General features: G+C 38.2%; 1 protein-coding gene across 1 annotated transcript in view; it reads right to left on the reverse strand.

Annotated features, from left to right (window-relative positions):
* Positions 1–3,796: 3,796 nt before the first annotated feature.
* Positions 3,797–22,787, reverse strand: part of HOMER1 (homer scaffold protein 1) — an 85,843-nt gene continuing 66,852 nt past the window's right edge. The window contains exons 7-9 of the mRNA XM_027671499.1: positions 13,748–13,858; positions 12,065–12,145; positions 3,797–6,915 (exon numbers count right to left, since the gene is read on the reverse strand). Of these exons, the coding sequence (XP_027527300.1) occupies positions 6,727–6,915; positions 12,065–12,145; positions 13,748–13,858 (381 nt within the window). The 3' untranslated portion in view covers positions 3,797–6,726. The remainder of the gene's footprint in view (positions 6,916–12,064; positions 12,146–13,747; positions 13,859–22,787) is intronic.

Raw genomic sequence — 22,787 nt, forward strand, 5'->3', positions numbered from 1 at the left:
GCTCCAAAGGGAGCAGAAGCTGTTTCCCAAGAGGACACTACAGTGTTTTCTGTTAAGCCATCAACATGTCATTGCAATAGCAAGTCATGGAGTTTCATTGAAAAAAAACCCAAAAACCCAAACTAAAAACAACTTAGCCTGAAATACTGTAAATTACAATTTCTTCACTTACATCTGTCAAGACCTTCCAGCCAATGAAGGCCTGATCCCTTGACACACCACTGTGACCAGCTATTTTCCAAGTAGCTACATGCCAGCATTTATGCCACGTAAGGTCCAGCACTGTGCTCATGGGGGTCAGGGAGGTCAGCTAACAACTGCCTCTATAGCAGCCCCCTCTTCTGGTACAGTGCCTCAAAAGAGAGACTTGAAACGTCACAGCAAATTCCACAGTCACCTAGTAGCTCCTCCCGAGCTGTAAAACCAACCTCAAAGGCTGGTGAAACTGTTTGCTCTTGTCCTCCAAGTAAACCCTTCTCACTGCTGGGGTTATGGAGGTGATTGCATGTTTGGACATTCCGGCGGTTCCTGGTGGGGTTATTTGCTCAGCCACAGAGCTGACTAATGCTGTACTCCTGAGGCCTTACTTCCTTATGGATTTTAGAATACCTATGTCCAGTTCAATACTGCAATTTGGCCCAAGCGTCAAAATTCCCTTAAAAGTCTCTGAACTTAGAGCATTGTTTGCCACCTGCCCAACCTGCCAGTCAGGACTAAGTCCTGTAGCTAGATTTCCCTGTGACTCAAGCACACTGCAGCAGTTGCAGAGAAACCTGCTCTCATCTTTGTACTGGTTCTCTCATGGAGGTTTCCAATGTTGCTATAATTCATTTGCAAAAGACCTGTCACCTATCCTAGCTGATGACAGAAATCCTCTGGCTTGATGGGAATTTTTGCTGCCAGGTATAGGATCTCTTTGTTTTAGCAGGAAAATCAGCTCAGTTTCCTCTGAAAACAGCCTGCCAATCCTAACATATTCCTGTATTTTGACTTGAGGAGTTACACATGCCTTATAGGGAAGTTCTATTTGTGCAATGCAGTCATCATCAGTAAAGAGCATACAAACTCCTGTCTTCTGAAAATACTTGCACTGCTCTCTTTTAGACAGCTCTGATTCAAAATACGTCCTCGTGATGTGTTTCAGTAATGCTTGTTTAGAGCATCCGTGATGTTTTCTCACTGCTTCTTCTCTTGGCATGTTTAATCATTGATCATTTAACAAAATAAAGCCAGACTCAGAGAATTTCATATGTCTTGTTCCCTCTCTGAAAATATTAACCTTGCAAATATCTGCATGACTCTATTTAAATCCATACAGACAGATTATATTTGCACATACCTTGTCAGTGTAGCTTTTCCTCTCCCCTTAGCACCTGGATGCATGTATTGTTTGTGAAGGTCCTTGTTTCTGCCTCCGTCTTGATCTACTGGGAAAAAAAAAATCCCTCCTCTTCAAGAATTACTGCAGTCACAGAAATGCAAGTTGTCTTCCAAGAAAACGTCTAGGTTGATATTCTCAATCTAATGAAAGCAAAAGTGGCTGACACACTGTGGGATCCATGCAGTGAGATGAGGCTCAGATAAGAGCAGATGAGAATCCCCAGAGCAGGGGTGGACAAAGTTGGAAACTACTTTGAAGTTAAAGAAAGAAAAACCCTAAAACCCAGCTCAGAATTCTATTACACAAACACCACTGGAGATAGGAACTGATGGCAGGAAAAAACAGGGAGCATCATCAACCACTACCAATGGCTAAAACTGGTACCAAACCTCTAGAGCTGTGAAGGTAAAAGACTGAAAGGACATGGGGTTTGCAGACTGTCAGGACTTCAGCTGTGTTCATGAAACACACCTCCAGTGCTGACCTTGAGAAGCCTATAGCAATCAGAGAAGAGTTTTGGCAAGCCAGGTGTGCTCAATGTCAACATGATGTGAACACCTAGGAAAGTGAGATCCTTTCAGGTGGTTTGTCCTTCCCTATGCAAACCATTCTTGCCTATTTTACAGCTACACAAATGTTCCGCACTAAGAAATCTTTTTTGAAATCTGTGTTTCCACCCTCCACCCCAAATTGAAACCATTTTTGATAGTCACTCTCCTTCCTATGCCTTTATCTGAAAGTGATAAAACCTGCCGGATGTATTGTTGCATCTGAGCTCTGCTTGTGCAAGACTCAGCAATGAGGGAAAAAAATGGGTATATTGTGTTTCTTTGGTCCTACAATGAGCTGCCAGCAGTGCAGAAGCAGTTCTGGCGACTACAGGTCCCTGAGAGGTTTTGGCAGGCAAGCTATGAGACCCCATATGGTGTGAAAACCCACTTCTGACTACAGTATCTAGAGGTATTGTGATATTTACACTCACAGCTGCTTTCTGGCTAGATTGCATGGCCAGAACAGGGGACATGAGCTGAACTGATTCCAGAATCTAACAAAAAACTCTGCTCATTGTTCCAAAACATTTAGCGTAATAGGGAAAATTAATCCTACTTGTCTGAAGTAAGCGGAGTACAACGAGGAACTAAGGCTACTAAGCAAAAACAGAGATTTTAAATAACATTATTTAGTGATATGCTCTCTGCTCAGCACCGTTCAGAGGTAGTGCACATATGCAGCATTACTAAGAAAATGTAAACAAGACAATTGAACATTGCTTTGCAGAGTCAGGTCCGTTTCCTGAAAAAAACCCTTGACGTATAGGTGTGCACTTACTTGGCATGTCCAGTTACTGAGACTGAACTACGCACATTTGGATGGAGTTTCTTGACAGTCCTTTTTTAATTGTCTTTTGACATCCAGACCTAATCTCTATTTAGATTTATCTTTGGCCTCATGATCCAAGATTTCTGCAATCAACCAAGTTCAGTGTTTTTACTGATATCCACAGTACTGATATCCACAGAGAGTGATGGTCTGCAAGAGTTTTCCATTCCTCTCTCCATGTGGTATTTCTGAAAAATAGATTTGATTTTTGAATGCAGTGTACACAGAGCGCTGTTCAGCAGCCACTTCAGTACAGAATATATGATATAGAATGAATTAACGTTTAGCCTCTTACTGAAGGTAAACCTGAAGGTCATCTCTAACGGGTAGAAAAATGAGCAGAAATCAGAAACCTTTCACAACTGACAACCGAAGACACATCCCAAAATATTAATCTTTAATTGATGCATTGTTCATTCTTGCAGGGTTTTCTTTAAAGCAATTATCCTGGGAATGCCACCAATAGCATTAAACAATTCTTATTTGTGTAACATCTGGTTTAGCCCTTTATTTATTTATTTATTTATATTTTACCTGAAAATGTTATTTTCTTAGAGACCTTATAACAGCATTTCTGCATTATCAGTTCATTTTTTTCTCCTCTTTCCTGGATATACTGGCCAGGAAAAGGAACTCCCAGTCTGTAACAGACAGTTTAATTCACAGGTTTTACTTTGTCCACATATAAAAATGCGATTTCTGGATCATTGAGTCATATGGATTATGAACAAGACACTCCAAAAACTAGCTATCCAGATGGGGATATACTTACAAAAATCTTTTATGTCAAAGTCAGGATTTCACAACATAACACACTAATGCAAAATCCAGTAGCACCTGAAAGATTAAGGTAGCTGCTGCAATCACTTGCACATACTTGAAAAGATTTAAGAAAAAAGAAAAAAGAGTAAAAGTACATTCTCCAGAGAAGAGCAAGTGTATTTCAAAATAAAAAACTGTGGTTTCGATTTTTTTCTCTTTTTTTCCTCTTTTTTTCTTTTCCTTTTTTTAATTTATTTATTTTTATTATTATTATTTCTGTATTTCTGTGAGGTTTATGGTAATTCTTTTTGCTTTGTTTTTTTACAAGACTGTAGTTGCCATGTAACAAGTTATACACAAAGTGACTGCTCTCCCCTCCAGTGCAAGTTCATGGTCATGTTTTCAGGCTATTGTACTGAACACTGTTCTTGTACACATATTCCCATAGTTTCATCAAAGATAGATACAATGTACAGTACCTGTCTTGCAGAGAGTAATGCTTTAAACCAGAAAATTTTTTTCTTAAAACAGAAGTGGAGAGGCTACAGTAGGTATAGCCACCTAAGCATGAACTTTAGATCACAATTTCTAAACACCTGCCTACTGTACATAAGCATTAAAAATAGTCTTAGACATAGGATTTTATTTATATGTGCACGTATGTCCACCTTATCCCATATTTATGTTTGGCAACTATTTGGGAATTCAAAGGTGCAGCCCTCGGTAATTGTATTATTTAAAAAAAAAGAAATGAAGCATATCTAGTCTATGAGAAAAGAAATTCTCAAATATCAATTTCCAATTTTAAATTTAATTTCAATAGGAAAATATTAAAAATGTGCACATCTAAATTTTTCCATGTTTTGTATATACATATGTGTGTGTACTTATACATAGAAATGCTCATGTACCACACATATTCACAAAATTTAAGTGGAAATATTTCAGTCCACTCTTTCTCCACACATATGACATCATATCTTAAAAAATGTCAATAATAATATCATTAAAAATAATATTACATTTATTCCATCATTAACTTTTTATTCTTTCTTCATCCTTATTATGTCCACTGAGCATTAGCAGGCCAAATTCTCCTTGCACTTCCACAGATGTTATGCCAACGGAATGTTGCTGACATCACATCAAGGACACAGGGTTTACAGCAGCACAAGTGACAGGAGAATCAGGCCCAAATATCCCCAGGAAAATTAAAAACTGGCTGTATCTGCTCATCTGGACCTGATGAAGATATACACACCACTGTCTAAAATCCCCTGAATGAAAAAACACATAGTTCACCACAAAGTTTTCAACCAGTAGCACAATGAAACAAGCTCCCCCCACCCCTTTAATAAATGTGAGAAAATACCCTAAAAAATATGGAGAAAGCGTAAACATTGTGTATATTACATACCATATAATACATGACAGTTTAGCATTTGACCTAAGCCACTTCCCTGACTAGTCAGGGGAGACCTGAAAACTCACTGGTAAATGAAAAAAAAGGTATTTTAGAAATAAAGCATGTCTTTCCAATATAAATGACAACCCGTGTGTATTATATGGTATATACACACAGTACAACACATGAAAACAAACTTATCTTTTCTAGTTTTGAATATCAGTCTCTAAGTGAAGAAAACTGTGTTGTACAAAGCAGCTAGACTTCATGTTTAACATTCAAATTAATTTGGGAAGCAAACAAGGGTTCGTGCATCTTTCGACTCTGAAGTCCGGCACTCACTTATCCATTTTAAAAAAGCCCTCTTCAATATTACAAGCAAATTATGGCAAGAATGCACTGTTATGCAAGACACATGACACTTTGCTTACCTTTCAAAGAGTTGGGTTTTTTCTAAATAAATCTATTATATAAAGAAATGTGTGTTTGCCAAAAGTCTGTTAAAATTACATCAAAACAACTTTAAAACCTGCTCACGGAGGGTAATTGAATTCAATTTCCTGTTTTTAAACACTTAATTAACAGTTCACAATATTGCCTGGTATAGCTTCGATAAAGATGTGATATGAAGACCCATAAAAGAGTAAATATGTCTTCAATTCAATTTGCTATGACAACAAAACTTCAAGAAACAGCCTTCTTGTCTAAACAGGTTCAGTGTATGAGCAATCCCTTGCAATAGCTCTATGCCCTTAGTGCAATCTGTAAAAAAACAGTGCTCCCCATAAGTCATTATTCACAGAACCTGAATTTCATGAGACACTCTGAAAAAGCCTCTCGCAGAGCAGGTTAACAGTTAATTGAACATTCAATACATGTATCAAGGCCAGAAAACAAACAACTGGCCATTCCTTGTTATCTGTGCAGGTCAAATTTAAAATTTTGAATTTACATTTAAAATTCTCAGGGGGTTTGGGGCTTTTTTTTCCCTAGGGGACTCACCTTCCATCATTGGTTGGCTTAAAAATATAGTTAAGTGGAAGATACTATCTCACTGTAATTACATGGAATTCATATGAAAAAGTAAACCTTACATTGGACAATATTATAGAACACCAGAGTAGCTCCATAAAGAAATACTGTATCTTCCAGTATATATATATACATATATATATTTAAAAAAAAATCAAAAAACAAACAACCAAACAACCAAAAAAGCCCAAAAAAGAAGAACTTTATACAAGCAGTTATAGTAAATTTGTTTCAATTAAAGATGCAACTCTCTCTCATTCCTGGCAAGAATAAATTGGTACTGGCACTGCTTCTCCACAGTGCAACATATCCTGAGAAATTATTATGAACAACAAAATACAGGGCTGTCATCACTAAGTTCTTGCACAAAACACAGTAATTAAATATATTAAATAAATAAAACAGCAGAAAACCTCTATTGTATCTATCACAAAAAGGGGATGTGACCTGGGACACTGCTAATTCTTCCATCACTGATAATTAGAAAAGGATTGCATTCAATTATTATTAATATCTTTCAAGTTATTTGTGGCCAATAATGTACAAGGAGGTAATTTGTAATTCAAGTTTTTTTGTTTCTTATTTTTTCTTCAACTAGTTACAAGCTGAGTTCTAAATTTTACATTGAAATAGAACTCAAATTTAAAACAATCCCTCTTAGAGGAGCATTTTCTAAATTTGTGCAACTTTGATGCAGAGCCCAACACAGTCCTATGAAGAGAGACAGTGCATCTTTAAGCTGATTGGCACTGAAATCCCCTTTTCTTTAACTGCATTCTATTAGCTTGGCCAAGTTATCTCGTAATTCTGTTAGTTCAAATATTTTTCCATCAAGAATTTCTAAAAGTGTCTTCAAGTTATTGCGAAAAGCTTCTTGCTCATTCTGACTTTTCTCCAGACGTTGCTCTAGATCAGACAGCTGGCCTTCCAGGTCTTTGTTTCGAATTTCTACTTCCTTCAGAAAAAATACATAACATGTTAATATCTTGTTTGCAAACAGAAAGCAGTCTAACGTCCTGCTGGTACTTGTGTGCTATTTTTGTCAACTGCTTTTTAAAACAATTTATGACCCTTTACGATTTCCGCTAAGCCAAAATTAGAATATGAATTGTTGTTGCAATTCCATATGTACTGCTACTTCCTGATCTTCTTCCATAACTGTCTGAAAGACAGGAACTTTTGGAGAGGGGTAAAATTTAGTCAGTGAACAAACAATACACTTACTTCTATCATTCAGAAATGTACCAGCTAAGAAAAACAGCTTCTCAGAGGTTTACTAAAATTCAAGTATACCCTGATTTAGACCATGAATTGCTCAAGGACATGGTCTCCATGAAATGTTCTCATGGAGAAACCCATCCAGAACACTGCTTAGGAGGAGTATCTTACAGGCCTTTGCACTCTGAAAATTAAGACAGGAACATAACCTACCAAGACCAAGGTGACATTGACTGTAACAAATGTAAACCAGAAAGCACAAGCACATCTCGTCTCACTGCACAGTGCCCTGGAGCACCCACCTGCAAGCCCCACAACAGCACAGCTGTGGCAGCAGGGACAGCAGGAGAACCAACACTGCTCTATGGACAAGCCATTCTCACACAGTGCGTGGAAAGATGAGGGGGTAGCATGTTAGACACAGTCAAGGGGATCTGACCCTGAGCAAGCTCAGTTCTCATTCACAAGCAGAAACCCCTGGCATCAGCCTACCGGGACTCGGACTCCTTGTGCTCCAGCTTGCACCTGACAGGGCAGGAGGTCACGGCTGCTCAGCCCTGTGCAAACCAGATGCCTTCTTTTTCATCAAATTACTAATGTAGCAGTCATGTGGGTCTGGAATAGCATATTGTTCTTTGTTCCATTCATTGCACACCTCATAAATTCATGCTAAATTTTTTAATTTCAGTTATGAAAATCACTGTCAAAGGCAGCACAAGGACAGCGTATTTAGTACATCATACATCCTGTGTGGCCATTCTCTGGAAAAGTACATAATAAATTCCTATGCAAATTCCATGTAGGGTAAGATGTTTTTCAACATCTCTTCCCTTTACAGTGGCTTTGCATCACAAAGCTTTAACAAGCCTGCTCTGAGTTTTTACAACTAGTTTTACAAAGCAATAGGGAGGGGGAGCTCATGCTCCCAGCATGAGTGACTCCTCTTTCAGCCCTCCAACTCTCCCACTGTATTTGGTGTGATTCTTCTGTCTCCTGAAAAGCTAAGAAGTATATTGATATTTATATTGGAGAAATCTCAGATAACCATAGGACATAACAACCTGACTTAACACAGAAAATACATTTGGGCATTCAAGAGTAACAGGCATAAAACAGCAGCCTGTGTCAAAGTCCATGGCCTGAGAAAGGTTTCCGCTCGTGAGGGGTTTGATGGCAGAGTTGATTGGGTGCTGCATCCCCGGCCAGAGGAGGGATGGGGTGATGTGGCCAGTGCTCAGTTTCAGCTCCCAACCACAGCAGCAGGAGAGAACTCTGGGACCCCATCAGTGGTGCAGGTGAAGAAGACAGAACATCAGGACCATCACTGACTCATAATTGTGGCTGCTTGTGAAGCTGAGGGTTACATCCAAGCCAAACTGAATACATCCTTTACTTCTTGTTTGTAAATGAGCAAGTTAAAAACTATGGAGCTTTGGGCACTGGTCTTGACAGCACAGCTGAGAGCAGGAATCACCCCTTGCTGCCAGGACCAAGAGAAGAATTAACCTATTTAGCACTGAACAACATTGTTGCTAAAGCACTAAAAGAAGCTAACTGAAAAGAGTATTTGTAGAAATTATATAAATAAAAAACATACATGCTTGTGTAGTGATTAGCTACTCCACTGCTGCTACAAATGAAGAAGCCAAGTGGTTATAAGCCAGTCGTACCATACAAAGGCTCTCATTCATTGGCCTGCTCCTGCCTTCCAAGCTGAGTACTTACAAGTATTACCTGGTGTAGTGACTGCACAGGCTCAAGACCCTCTGAGGCCAACTAATTGTAGTATAGGACAAAAAGGGAAATCCAAGGTATTCTCAGCTCTGCCAGAATGATATAGTCCTTTCTTTAGTTCACAGAAAACTGACTGCTGCTTTTCAGTATCTGTTCATGCGTCCTGCTTCTCCTATCACTGTTCCTCTTCTCACCAAATTTGTGTGCTCTGGGAAGTCTCCTTGCCACTGCTCTTGCCCCAGAGGTAACTAATTTCTGCAAGCAGGCAAGCAGGAAAAAAATACATGGATATACATAGTGCTTTATATTCTGATATCTGGGCCTGAATAGAACATCCTGTTGGCCTGTAACTAGCACTGAAAATCATCTTTCAGGTCCTCCTCGGACAGTCTTAAATTGAAATATGCCAGGAGCTCTTGCTTTTAATTTCTGGAAAATCCTTCTTCCCAAATTTACATTTGATCCTTAAGTGTATTTACCCTAGATTAGTATTAATGCTTTTTGCAATGTTATTGCATTGTAAGTTCATGTCCAGATTACGTGCAGCTTCCTATTTCAAATCAGTCTACCTCAAAACTTGCTTCTTAATTGGAAGAGGTGGAGAGGTATCCATGTAATGTAATCTATTCCCCCAGTTGTGTCATTTCCCTTTATTTGCAGCTGATCTCATCTAACAATAAACTGACTCTCTGATACATTCAGGTCCTTTGCAGAGTGTATTTTACACTGTTTTTTTCAAGCTCTTTCATCATACAATAATTACTCATATTGTTTTATCTTATAAAATAAATAAACTATTATTATATTTGTTGTTTGCACTGTAATAATCTTTTGCAGAATTCAGTGCAAGGATTGGAATAAAATATTCAAACCATACACAACACCTATATTCAGGAATCAGACATACTAATAAAGATATCCTGACTTACCGTGAGAGTCACACAACTTCTCTACATTGCTAATGAAATTATTAAGTAACAAGGGCCTCGATACTTAACCTTCGCAGTAATAACATATTGCTCTTCACTGGAATTTGCCAGTGACTGATTTCTAATTAATTCGCTGATACGAGTGTGTCAGAAATGCAATATACCTTGAAATAGTAATTTCTTTGAACAGCATTTTTCATACAGGCTCAGAGTGAGATAATCCATTTGCAAAGCACAAATAAAGCACAAGAACAAAGAGTAAGATAAACAGTATGAACCCTGGAGAGAATCACCCTGAAAATAAATGATGAATCAAATAAGTGAACAGATGTGAGACAGCCTGGAGCTAGAAAAGAAAACACCATTTCGCTGATGTCACAGATGTAGGGTGAAGTGGCTCAGAGAAGGTCAGTATAATCAAAGCAGGACAATTATAGCTTGAATCCATCCCCCCTTTCCTGTCACTACAGTTCTGACAAAGAGTCCCTTTCCGGCTTCCCTGTAGGCCCTGTTCAGATACTGGAAGGTTGCTATGCAACCTCCTCTTCTCCAGAATGAACAGCCCCAACTTTCTCAGCCTGTCTTCATGAGGGGGATGCACCAGTCCTCTTATCAACTTCGTTGCCCTCCTCTGGACTTGCTTCAACAGTTCCATGTCTTTCTTATGTTTGGGATCCCAGAGCTGGATGCAGCACAGCAAGTGGCCTCTCACCAGAGTGGAGTAGAGGAGCAGAATCACCTCTCTAGACCTGCTGGCCACACTGCTTTTGATGCAGCCCAGGATTTCATTGGCTTTCTAGGCTGTGAGCTCACTGCTGGCTCATGTTGAGTTTTTTGCCAACTATCACTCCCAAGTCCTTCTCTGCAGGGCTGCTCTCAATCACTTATATACAAATATACTGAAAGGAAACTACTGACTTAATGATGTCAGATTTTAATAAAAACTTAACATTTTCTAATCTTTCATCTCTTCTTAGTCTCTCATAATTCTGCTTGCTAAGGATAGCTAATTCCTGCCTCACAATTACTTTTCATATGATCTCACAATGAAATTATTGCATATGCTACTGCTAGAACAATTTCTAACTCTTATTATAATGTCCCTTTTAAGTGTCTCATGTAAGTGCCTTTTCAGCTGAAAACTCCCATTTTTAGCAACCAACAATTTTTGAAATAGGCAAGCTCAGGTGTATTCAAAACAATTTTCAAAGATTGTTCAAAGTAATAACGTACTTTTTACAAATAATTTGACTTAAGAATGGGGAAAAATTAATAAACTTATTTTGATCTTGTGTGGTTTATTGTGCAGGTTGAAATTCGGTTCATGGAAGTTCCAATTCATATAACGCATTTCAAAGAATACCTGCTTCATGATTTTTCAGATGTGGTTGATCTGATGGGGCTTGTTTTCAGTGTGACTTAAGCTGAGCCATAGAACAGTGAGGGTCCCCTTTCAGCACTTTGGGGTTGGAGTTATTTAATGCCTGAGGTTTCAGTTCTTTCAAAACTCTGAAGTCTGAACCCAGTGTTTAATCCACATACGTGTTGGGTCAGAGGCAGGTTTGACAAGGAAGGCACCTATGGCTGCTTGGTATAGCGACAGACAGACAGGAGCTCAGACGGAGCAAGGGAGGATAAACTGAGGGCACACTGATTCCAGTAGCCTCAGGTATCTGGCACTACACAGAGTAAAGAAACAACTCCCTAAAAACAACAAAAGCACAATTCCAAGAACATGTCAAAGTGTGTTTTTAAAGCCTGTACTACACAAGAACACTTTAACCCTTACTTTCTCAGGGTATGCTTAAAAGCTGAATACAAACTCATCCCAGCCCAATGATACACAGACTGACAGTTTCAGTGGCACACAAAACCTATGGGAAGACACTGCTGTGAAAATGAGACCAGAACTGCCCAGGACATGTATCAGTGAAGGACGTCTGCTAACCTCAGAGTATTCTGTGGGCTTGTAAATGAAATTTGGGTCTGTTTCCTCAGGTAAAAATAGCAACTTAAAGCAGGTAGAATTTTTGATACAAATTCTTAAGGACCATCCCAACCCAGCACCTTCAGTGCAGTCTACTTACATATTTATATGGCACCTCCAGTGAATACAGCACAAGTTGTTGACGTGAACTGCTCACTTGATAATAATTTTTCCCTTTTCTCTAAATTAAATGTTAATTTAAAAATTTCTCTAAATAATAATGCACTATAGCTCACCTGTAACTTCTGGGTCAGAGAATCCCTCTGTGCCTGGAGCTCTCTGGCATTTTCAATTTCTTGTTTCAATCCTTCTATTTCCTAAGAGAGAAGAAACAACCTTGCTAGCAATATTAGCTGGCTTGGCCTCAGTGCTGATGATCTGGCTGCTGCTTCTTTTCCTGAGCAAGTATTGCAATGATACCAAAACTGGCAGTTTTTGGTATCACAGCATATGAATCCCTGCTCCCAATACTTCTGAATCACAGTCCCAAAACTGAAGAAAACAAGCATTTTCTCTTATAAAAGTCCAAGTTTTCTTTTCCCACATGAAAGATATGAAATAATTTCTTCCTGGAAAATTAAGAGTCCTTATAATTAGAAAAAACAAATTTTTAATTTAAATTCTATTAGAATCTATCTTTCTCCATTTTTTCAAGAAAAAAATCCAATTTTTGAATGTGAATTGCTTATTATGTCAGGGCTGAGCATTAAAAAATAATCTGCTTTAACCATTAATTTCCATAAAAAGAGAGTCTAAAGAAATGGTATCTTTACTTTAGCAAGAAGAAAGTAATAAGGTATAAAAATAACAAATAAAGATGAAATAATGAATAGAAGAGAAACTGTTGTTAGCTTACTTTCAGGAGACAAGAACAGAAGAGTTAATGAAACTGAAGATATCAAACTTAAAACTATTAAGTACTCTTCTCCCAAAGGGCATATTCACCTCCTAGAACTCCTTTTGGCAAGATTTCTTTGCAGTCAACAGCTTAGCATAATTCAAAAGTGAATATGCAACAAAATGGGAAACATTACCAACCTGAGCCTAATCTATTAAGCATTTTATGAGGGAGTTTGGAAGAGGCTTTGTTCCATTTTGAGAGGATATTTTGTAATGACTGTGCCTCTCCTGCATCCTTACTGAAAACACCTAACAACCACTGAGTGAAGACCGCGGAATTCCCAGTGCCCCTACAAACACAGACACCAGTGCCCACTGTGTCTGTCATGGAGGGCTCTTATACAGGACAAATAATCCTTCACATGCAGCTGCTTCCACCTCCTTTTTCCCACCCACAAAGGGGTGATTCCTGATCATTCTGTGGCACAGATCTGCTTTCCTCTAGGACCTATGCCAGTGCAGGTGTTACTCCCATTCCTTTTATTTTCTTGCTGCTGGTCCAGCCTAAGGCACACATGGCACAATAAATATCAAGGCTGGGGCCTTGGCATGTGTTTAAGGAAAGTGCTGATCTTATGGACCACAGAATTCAGCTACATTAATAGAGTTTGAAAAACAGACTGGCTAGAGAAAGGCATTAATGTATTACTTGTTTCAAACCCTACTCTCCACAAAAAGGAAAGCATACTTAAAACAGCTTCCTTTCTTAGAGAATCTGGACTGCATTAGTGTGACGACACTGTGGAAACCACTTATGACTTACTTTTTCAAACAGAGATGTTTGGTAAAAGCAGACAGGAAAACATGATACCTTTTTTGTTGTTATTCATATACCCCAGCTCTATATTGTTCTGACGTAATTATATAAATGAGAAAACATTAACAATTTCAAAGAAGCTGAAAAAAATTTAGTTTGAATCATCAATAGGAAATAATTCAGTATTTAGCAGGCATCACAAGCATATTGAAAGGCTTTAGAAATGATGTAACAGAAAAGCAAAAAAAAAGTTAGCAGATACCTCTTCTTTTTTCTTCAGTGTAGTCTCTAACTCCTGTATTGTCTGATTTAATTCTGTTTTATGTGTGTGGACTGCATTGGCTTGACTGCTCACACACTCTAGCTCAGTCACCTGTTAAAAATAAGTAGAAGCAACACAAAGAGAATTAATTTCAACATATTCAAGGCACTATTACTTATTTCCATCAATAGCTGAATTTGAAATACACCCTTAGTTCTGGGTGACTTATACTGATTAAAATGGTGAAGGTGTTCTTACAAAGATAGCATAAAATTCCTTAATATATTGTTTTGCATAAAATGGTTGCTATGACTTCTAGGAAATAATAAATTTTATATGTTACAGGGTGAGAAGAACATTAATTAAAACTCATGCTAATTATTGAAAATTTTAATGACGATGCTGAATTACCATTTCAGAAACAGTAATGGCTTGGTGACTAATGTTACACCATTTTCTAAGCCACAGTGCTCACACACACTTCCTAGCAAGCCAATTAACATTTCACAGCTTCACTTTCTGACTCAGCATCAACATTATAATAGCAGATAATCAGCTACCAAGGTACAGCTGCCAACTTTTAACTTTTGGATCTCATGTCTCAGACACAAAGCCAACAGCTAATGTCACAATTTGGATTTGCCCAGTTCCTCTGTATTAGCAGAGAGCAAGCACTCTCCATCTGCCCTTGGATAAGTTAAGATACCTGGCACTGGTATGCCCTTCCATTTTATTTTCTAATCAAAAGGATGTTAATATCCTGCCATTCACAGAAAAACAGTTGTAAAAAAAAAAAAAAAAAAAGCTTCTGCATCAAAGAAATAAAATCCATGCAGCTAGAGTCTAGCAGAAAAGTCTCTGTTCATGTACCTCTCACATTACAGGACAGAATATAAGAGAACTCTTATATTGCATGTGTGCACTAAAACATTTTTGTTTAATAACAAACTGTTAAAATACTAAAAATATTATTTAAAACCTCATAACTAATTATTTTCACCAGAAGTTATGAGCCTGCCAATCTTAATATATAGTCTTCAACAGAGCTGCACCACGTACCTACAAATCTGGCCCAGAAACTCCTTTAAACAAAGTGCTACCCAATTCTGCCTGCTGCAAGAGAGGAGCCCCGAAGAAAAGATACAAGGACTCCCTGAAACAACATCTCAGCCTTGGCCATATTGACCACCATAACTAGTCTACTCTGGCCTCCAATCGGGAGGTCTGGAGACACACCATCTATAACGCTGCTGATGCTTTTGAGAAAGCTCGCAGGATCACCCTTGAGGAGAAAAGACAACGCAGAAAGAATCGAGCCTTGCAGAATATACCATCTAAGGAGTCTTTCTGCTGTGCCTTTTGCAACCGGACATGTCTATCTCATATTGGCCTTTTTAGCAACCAACGCACTTGCAACAAACGTGGGTAGAGCCCTTCCCAAATCTTCGTTTGCAAAGCCTAGCCATGACCCAGTTCTGCAATGAAAAGCTTTAAGTCTCCACTTAACTTTCTCAGAGAAGTAGCCCTTAAGACTACTTTGACAGAGGGCAGGCATTCTCCAAGACAATTTTATTTCTTAGGTAAAATAATATCCTGGGGAATCAAGGTTGATGCCCTCCAGTACCAATTTACTCTAGGTAGTGAAGCCATTGTGATGTCAGTAATTTCAAACTCTGAACTATTTGTAGGCTCAAAAAACAGATTACTGAATGAAGTCAAAGGGAATACAAGACTAAATGCAAGAAAATTGAAATAAAATCCCTATCAGCTTCTCCTTTGTGAATCATAGGGCACAAACCTCTGTAACAGCCATATTGACTCTAGTTTCTTCTACTGGAAAGCAGTTGGTTAGACATTTTTGCACATCAAGTTTATAAATGTAGAGAACTGAAATTAGACCAAATTCTTAAGAAGTGTAAGGGGAATGAGGGAGTAGGATACAGCTTGGTAACACAACTCACCACTCCCCTACCCTAAAGTACCTTTTTATTTGCTGGTATTGTCCCAGAGGAAGTATCAGCGCTCATGGCAAAAAGTAACTGGAGTTTCCTTAGTTTTATATGCCACTGAGCATTACAACTGAAGTCTTATATAATTTTCTCAATTTGCTTCAATAACACAAAAATATCTCTATTTAGATTCCTATAATACTGTTACAGTATTTACCACAACAATTACACAGAGAATTGGAACAGACCAATTGGGACAAACCTATTTCTACAAAGTGTCTGAATTAATATCTAGATAAAGCAAGGATCAGAGAGGCCTCATCTGGTTGAGGCTTCCTACTCAAAACACGGCCGATTTTGAGGTCACATTTGGTTGTTCAGGATCTTGCCCAATCAAGAACCCTTTACCATCCAGCAGAGATGCCACAATTCTGATATTGTTGGTTTCTGAGGAGCTCCTTCCTAAGTTTTGCTGGGACTGTCAAACTCATTCACCTCTTTCACCTTCACCCCTTCTGATGTTTAACTTCTTAAATATTTCCAAGCTTTCCTGCTGAGATGTTGAATGGTAACCTTCAAGAAGACAATCTCTTTTAAAGTTCAGTTGCTGTTGCACTCAGCAAGACCCACTGGCTCTTCCCGAGCCTAGAACACTAAATGTTCACTTACATGGAAACTGGAACTGGAAAGACAGAAGTAGGCCTAGTCCCCAAACAACCTCTGTCCTAGAACCTCATGCCTTGGAAGCAAGAGTGCAGAGGTCCCTCATCCCATGACTAATGAAGCGCTTGGACTCCCACTGTTCTCCACATGGTTTCCTCCTGCCTGGTACACACTGATAGGATGTATGTGTTGGTGCAAGCTTGGAATTCAAGGAGGCAGGTGGATTGAACTGTGGTGGATGAAATGTTACTGCTCTAGGCTATTGTTGCTGGATAAAAACACCTTCCACAGCAACCCTGCTGGATGCACAGCTCTTGTGAATGCCCCTGAGTACACTCTGGTTCACACTACCTCAACACACTGAAATTGCTTAAGCAAACACTGTTGATTATTTTAAAGAAATAAGCAAGGAGTGCTCTCACAAACCTTCTTCCCAACAGAGGCAATTGCTCCCAGAAGGACAATTAATTACAGCACTAAAAGGGCTGTGATGTCTTACTCTAGTCCAGCTTTTCTCTGGGCAAACATCCATCTCTGTTTTCATGGATACCTCCTTGTTCAGTGTTTCATGTTTAAGAGCAAGGCTCAATCAATCATTCAAACCCTTGCACAGCAGTATCAAGCAATGTAGCTGTGATTATGTCTTGTTTCCAGTAAAGAATTCAGACTGAAAGAACAGTCTTTGAACAATAACTGACTAAACAAGGTTCTTTTATTGTGCTATCATAAGACTGCACTGCCTTGCATATCTAAGAAAGGCAATATTGTAGCTTTGCATTTGATACTTAAAAAGAAAAAAATTACTGTTCTTAGTCTCTGTTTCTTTATTTTGTATTTATCATCCAGGTAAGGATTGCATGTATGGAAAAAATTCTGAAAGTGTTTTTTAGTGACTATTTAGTGTGCAAATTTCTCTAGAACATGGATGGCATTATACTTAACTGCATATTTCAGGGAGAAATACATCAAATGAAATAGCACAGCAAGGCAACTTGTTCTGGCAGAGCCCAGACCTTCCTAGCAAAGGCCATTCTAGAGTTTTCTGGAAACTTTAATATAGGGCCAACAGCCTATAAATGCAGCAGGATTCCAGGCAGAGGTTTTCACTGCAGCAGAGAGCTAGTATACACTGGGCTGCTGGGAAGACTGGAGGAGTGAGGCTTTGGGCCACATAACACAACAAGGAGTAACAGCTTTGATGTGAGCTTAAGACAGTGACTGCCCAAAGCTTTAGAAGACTGAAAAATCTCTCAAAACAAACCCAAACACAGAAAACTACTTCACAAGTAAAAACTTAGGTAGACAGGGACAAAGAAATGGGAATGACAGAAATATTTTGAGTGGTGACCCCCAAGTAATTACTGAACAAATGAATCTGAGCCATGTTTGCTCCAGGCTGATTCATTTTTTCAAACTACTTCCTTGAGATAAATTTGTACAATTCAGTACCAACAGATCATGAAATTCCTTTTAAATTCCATACAGAAATTTTCCAACTTCTACAGAAATATAAAGCAAGACATATTAGAACATAGAATCACATAATTGCAGAATAATTTAGGTTGGATAAGACCCTTAAGATCATTGAATCCAACAGGTCAGCCAGCACTGCAACCTCCACAACCTAACCCTGTCCCTGTGTACCACATCTCCATGTCTCTCAAATACCTCCAAGGATGGTGGCTACACAACTTCCCTGGACAGCCTGTTCCAATGCTGGACAACCCTTTCTGTGAGGAAATTTTTCCTAATAACCAATCTAAACCTGGCACAACTTGAGGTTATTTTCTCTTATCCTATTACTTGTTACTTGGGAGAAGAGACCGACCCACATCTGGCATAAACCTCCTCTGAGGCAGGTATAGAGAGCAATAACGTTCCCCCTGAGGTTCCCTTCTCCAGGGTAAACAACCCCAACTCCCTCAGACATTCCTCATAGCACTTGTGCTCCAGACCCTTCCCCAGCTCTGCTGCCCTTCTCTGGACATGCTCCAGCACCAAAATGCCCTTGGCTTGAGGGTCCCAAAAGTGAACACAGGATTTGAGATGAGGCCTCACCAGCACCAAGGATAGGAGGACAACTACTTCACTGGTCCTCCGGGCCACACTATTGTTGATACAAGCCAGGATGCCATTGGCCTTCTTGGCCACCTGGGCACACTGCTGGCTCTGGTTCAGTCACTGTCAAACAGCACCCCCACGTCCTTTTCTGCTGGGTAGCCACTCCTCCCCCAGCCTGTAGCGCTGCATAGGGTTGTTGTCACCCAAGGGCAGAACCCGGCGTTTGCCTAGTTGAACCTCATGGATATGTTGGCCTCAGTCCATGGATCCAGCCTGTACAGATCCCTCTGCAGAGCCTTCTTGCCCTCCAGCAAATTAACACTCCCACCCAGCTTGGTGTCATCTGCAAACTGACTGAGGGTGCACTCGATCTCCACATCCAGATCACTGATAAAGGTATTAAACAGGACTGGCCCCAGTGCTGAGCCCTACGGAACAGTACTAGGGGACTGGCCACCAGCTGGATGTAACTCCATTCACCACCACTCTCTGGGCCTGTCCATCCAGCCAGTTTTTTACCCATATTAGCAACATATATTCATTGTAGCTGTAAGCCTATTTTATATACCTGACACTATTAACTTGTTGTTTCTATAAGGTATTTTTCTCCCTTCTATTTACTGTACAATGCAATATCCACGGTTTACTAGCCCAAGCTCCAGTGCAGAATTTGCTCACACAGAAGACTGAATTGAAGTATTAATTATGTAATTTTAGCTGATTGAGTTACATCCTTAAATGGATCATAACTATGACTGTGACAGTATTATTCCATCAATAATGCAAGATGAACGTCCCACAAAGAAAAAAGAGCCCTTTCCTCTCCATAAGGAGAAGAGAAACAATGTTTCGTGGGTCATCAAAACTATGACTAACTGCATAAAGTTTCACATAATTTATGCAGAGGAAGCTTCTCATTTCTTAATGATGGACAGTAGTAAGATACACAACAGCATGCAAAAAGCTGATCAAAAAAATAATTCCAGTGTAGCTTTCAAGAATAAAAAAAACTGGAAAGATTTTTTTGTTAAGAAATGGTAAAATGGAGAAAACAAGAGAAATTACTTTTCAAGGCTGATGCTGAAAGAACAGAAAGCACACGATGGTGTTATACATATATATCACTTTTGACAGCAAATTAAGTACTGTTGTTTTCCAAGATTTACCCACAGATAAAATGATAACCTGGGGGCAGGGGAGAGTACTGTGCATTACCAACAATATATTACTTTTTTCAACAGAGAAAACAATTAGAAGATTTTGCTGAAAAGGACATAGTTTTCTCTGTGAGCAGTGATGCCTCAAGCCATGGAAATACCAAAATGTTTTCCAAAGTTACTAATTTCTACAAAGATGAAAGAGGAATATTACATCATCTGCTTAATTTTTATAAAGAAAATAATGAACCTGCAGTAAGAATATTTGAAAATATAAGAATTTTACCAAAATCGATGTTTTGAGCTTCAGCCATGCATTATTATTTGCAACCAATAACGGTAATACTAAATTCAGAGGGCATGCCTTTCCCTGCAATCTAATTAGCAAATACTTTTTCAAGCTACCTGGCCAGTTCATGAAACACATGCAATAGGAAACACTGTACAGATACGTCATCCTTCAATCCTGAGGATTTTCATTCATTCATTCCCCTGCAGAGTTTTAGAAGTTTAGGATGTACTTCATTCTACTTTCAGCCTTAACTACGTAAAAATCCTGTGGCATGCCTCCACAATGCATACATTTTTTCACTTGCAGATAAATGTATCTCAACACTTTTCTTATGTTTTTTCAGAAATAAGAAGATGGGAACAAGAGACCCTTTCTGAGAAAACTTAATTTTTTACTACCCAGAGTCAGAGTAGTTTGGTTGGTGGTTTGTTGGTTTATTTCCCCAAATTATTACCTTGTATGTGACACATTCAGTGAAAGTGAATTCCCAGAAAAAAACCCCAACAAAATCTTGGGTCCTAAATGCAAATCTGCTCTAAAAACTAATTAAGGTAAACTGAAAAAGATAGAAAAGACTTCAGTTTCTTCCAGTTACAGATGAAAGGACTGCCTACCTAAATACATGGACTTAGTTGTCCATTTTTTGTGCACTTACAATCGGTCCATCTGCACATATATTTCTTTCAATTAAATGCATAGATAAATACAAACAAAGTTATAATCCCACTGTTTTGATTAAATTGTCAACCTATCCATATGTACCTTGCAAAACGCTCACCTATTTTCATTGTAAATAAATAGTACCAAGCTGCTATCTAGCCACATGCTAATTACAGTATCTTAAGAAGAAAGTTATACTTGGTTAACTTTTTTCTTTAATAATTTGTTTAATTTATTACCTAAGTTTGGATTGTTCAGTGGGCGTATGAGGGACACAGTCTTAAAGGGAGGATGACAAGAGATAGGCATCACATAAAAAAGGTGTATGGGTAATAAGTTTTTGGATCAAAACTCCATTCATAAATTTCTTGTTACCACACTTCCTGTCACCTTCCTTCACTCTTAGATGATGTTCTTCCTTGGCCACATAAGACTCAACAGTTATTCACAGTAGTCCCACAGTGCTGCTATTAAGACTTCTCAGCAAGTATGAAGTCCACAATATGGGCTCCAATTCAGCAGGCAACTTCATAACATTTGCATGTTCAAAATTTAGTTTTAGTTATTCAATTATTAATGTGGCTGGTGGGACCGTGGAGGTGACTTCTAAAGGGTATGTAAAGATTTTCTACAGATAATCTGAGCAGATGGCTTATAAAGCATTCCATACTTCTTGTGGCCTTTAATAACTGCTTTTAAAGATTGTTGTTTTCTTTAAGTAGCACAAAGATTGTCCAATAAAATGACCATGGTTTTTTTTCATTGTGCTCATGCATTTTTTTAATATCCATTTTAAAATTTCCTGTTACAGCAGTGAAATCATGGTCCATTATTTGTCATGTGGTTTTAATAACTATGTAAGATATCCTCATACTTATTTCCTTCACTGAATGAAAGAATCAGAACAAATTGGCTAATTTTATCTTACTTTCTAAGAAATTCTGGTAAAATAAAAAGCTAGAATTCAAGACACTATCTCCCTGTTCTTTCACAAATACCCAGGAGCTTGATCACTTCCCTTCATCTCTTTTTATGTTAGGTTTCTTTTCTGCAGATGAATGATCTTCAAGGACTGTAGCTCTTATTATCATGCACTGGTGTTATTACTTTGTGCTATTGTCCAGTGTCATAGGATGATTTACTTTAGCAGTTAGAGTGCATGAAAAAAATTAATCATTTTCATTTTTAACACGTCAAAGACAGAACTTTGGGTTGCTTTCCATAATTTATATCACCATTCAATCCTTTCCTCTTTATGGTATCAGGATTAATGTTAGTGCCAATGTTATTCTATTTGTCTGAAGTAGCTTACTTCAGGGTTTTTCTTCCTGTTACTGAGGTGTTCTATGAATCCCTTTTGATGTCAAAAAGCTATGCAAGGTGTGTAGGAGTGCTCCCCAACCCCGTTTAAGGGAAATTTTTGTTATTTCTGAGCAGATTAGAGAAGGCTGAGAGCTCCGAGTTAAGCTCTTGACTGGGCATCATATCTTCCCAGAATTATCTCTTTGTATTTGAGAGAGAAAAATCCAGGCACTCATTTAGCAAGCTTCTCAAAAATATAGTGTCTGACAAAATATCAAAGTACAGTATTTCTGAATTAAGCTCACAGTTTATCAGGAGAAAGCACAAAACTTTAATTTATTGAGAATGTTTCACTCAGCCACACTGAATCTGTATTCTGTTTCGTCTCAGCTCTAGCCATTATTAAGGCAGAGAAGAAATGGAAGAAGGAAGATAAAGGCCTCAGAGAAAGCAAATAAATGTAAGTTAATGTGAAAAATTGAACCAATAGATGAGTAAATCTTATACTAAATCAGAGACGGCAATTAATATGTGAAATTAATTTTAAAAATGCAATCAAAATCAAAGAATGTTTCTGTGTTTTAAAATGTACAAACAATGTGATACACAGAAAAAACTATTCCAGTTAAATTTGAAAAAAGTTATAGAATAAAAAATATTGTTTAAATTAACTTAGAACTACTTGAAAAGCAAATTGTACAACAAATATTGCACCAGACAAAGGACCAAGTTAACCACAGTGAATTAAAAAAATAGAAGATAAATGAATGTGATACAATGTAAAATCAATGGATGACTATAAATAAAACATGATAAAGTTCAAACTATGGAGAAAGTATCATAAGAAGTCAACTAGTAAGATAGTAATCACAATAATTCTTTTTTATTATAAAGAGGAAACTATATAAATAAAGCTATTTATATAAAGGCAATTTATTTAAAGAAGAAACTAAAGC

This window comes from Neopelma chrysocephalum, unplaced genomic scaffold, assembly GCF_003984885.1.
Source record: "Neopelma chrysocephalum unplaced genomic scaffold, ASM398488v2 Primary Assembly neopelma1_97102, whole genome shotgun sequence".
Classification (NCBI taxonomy): Eukaryota; Metazoa; Chordata; class Aves; order Passeriformes; family Pipridae; genus Neopelma; species Neopelma chrysocephalum.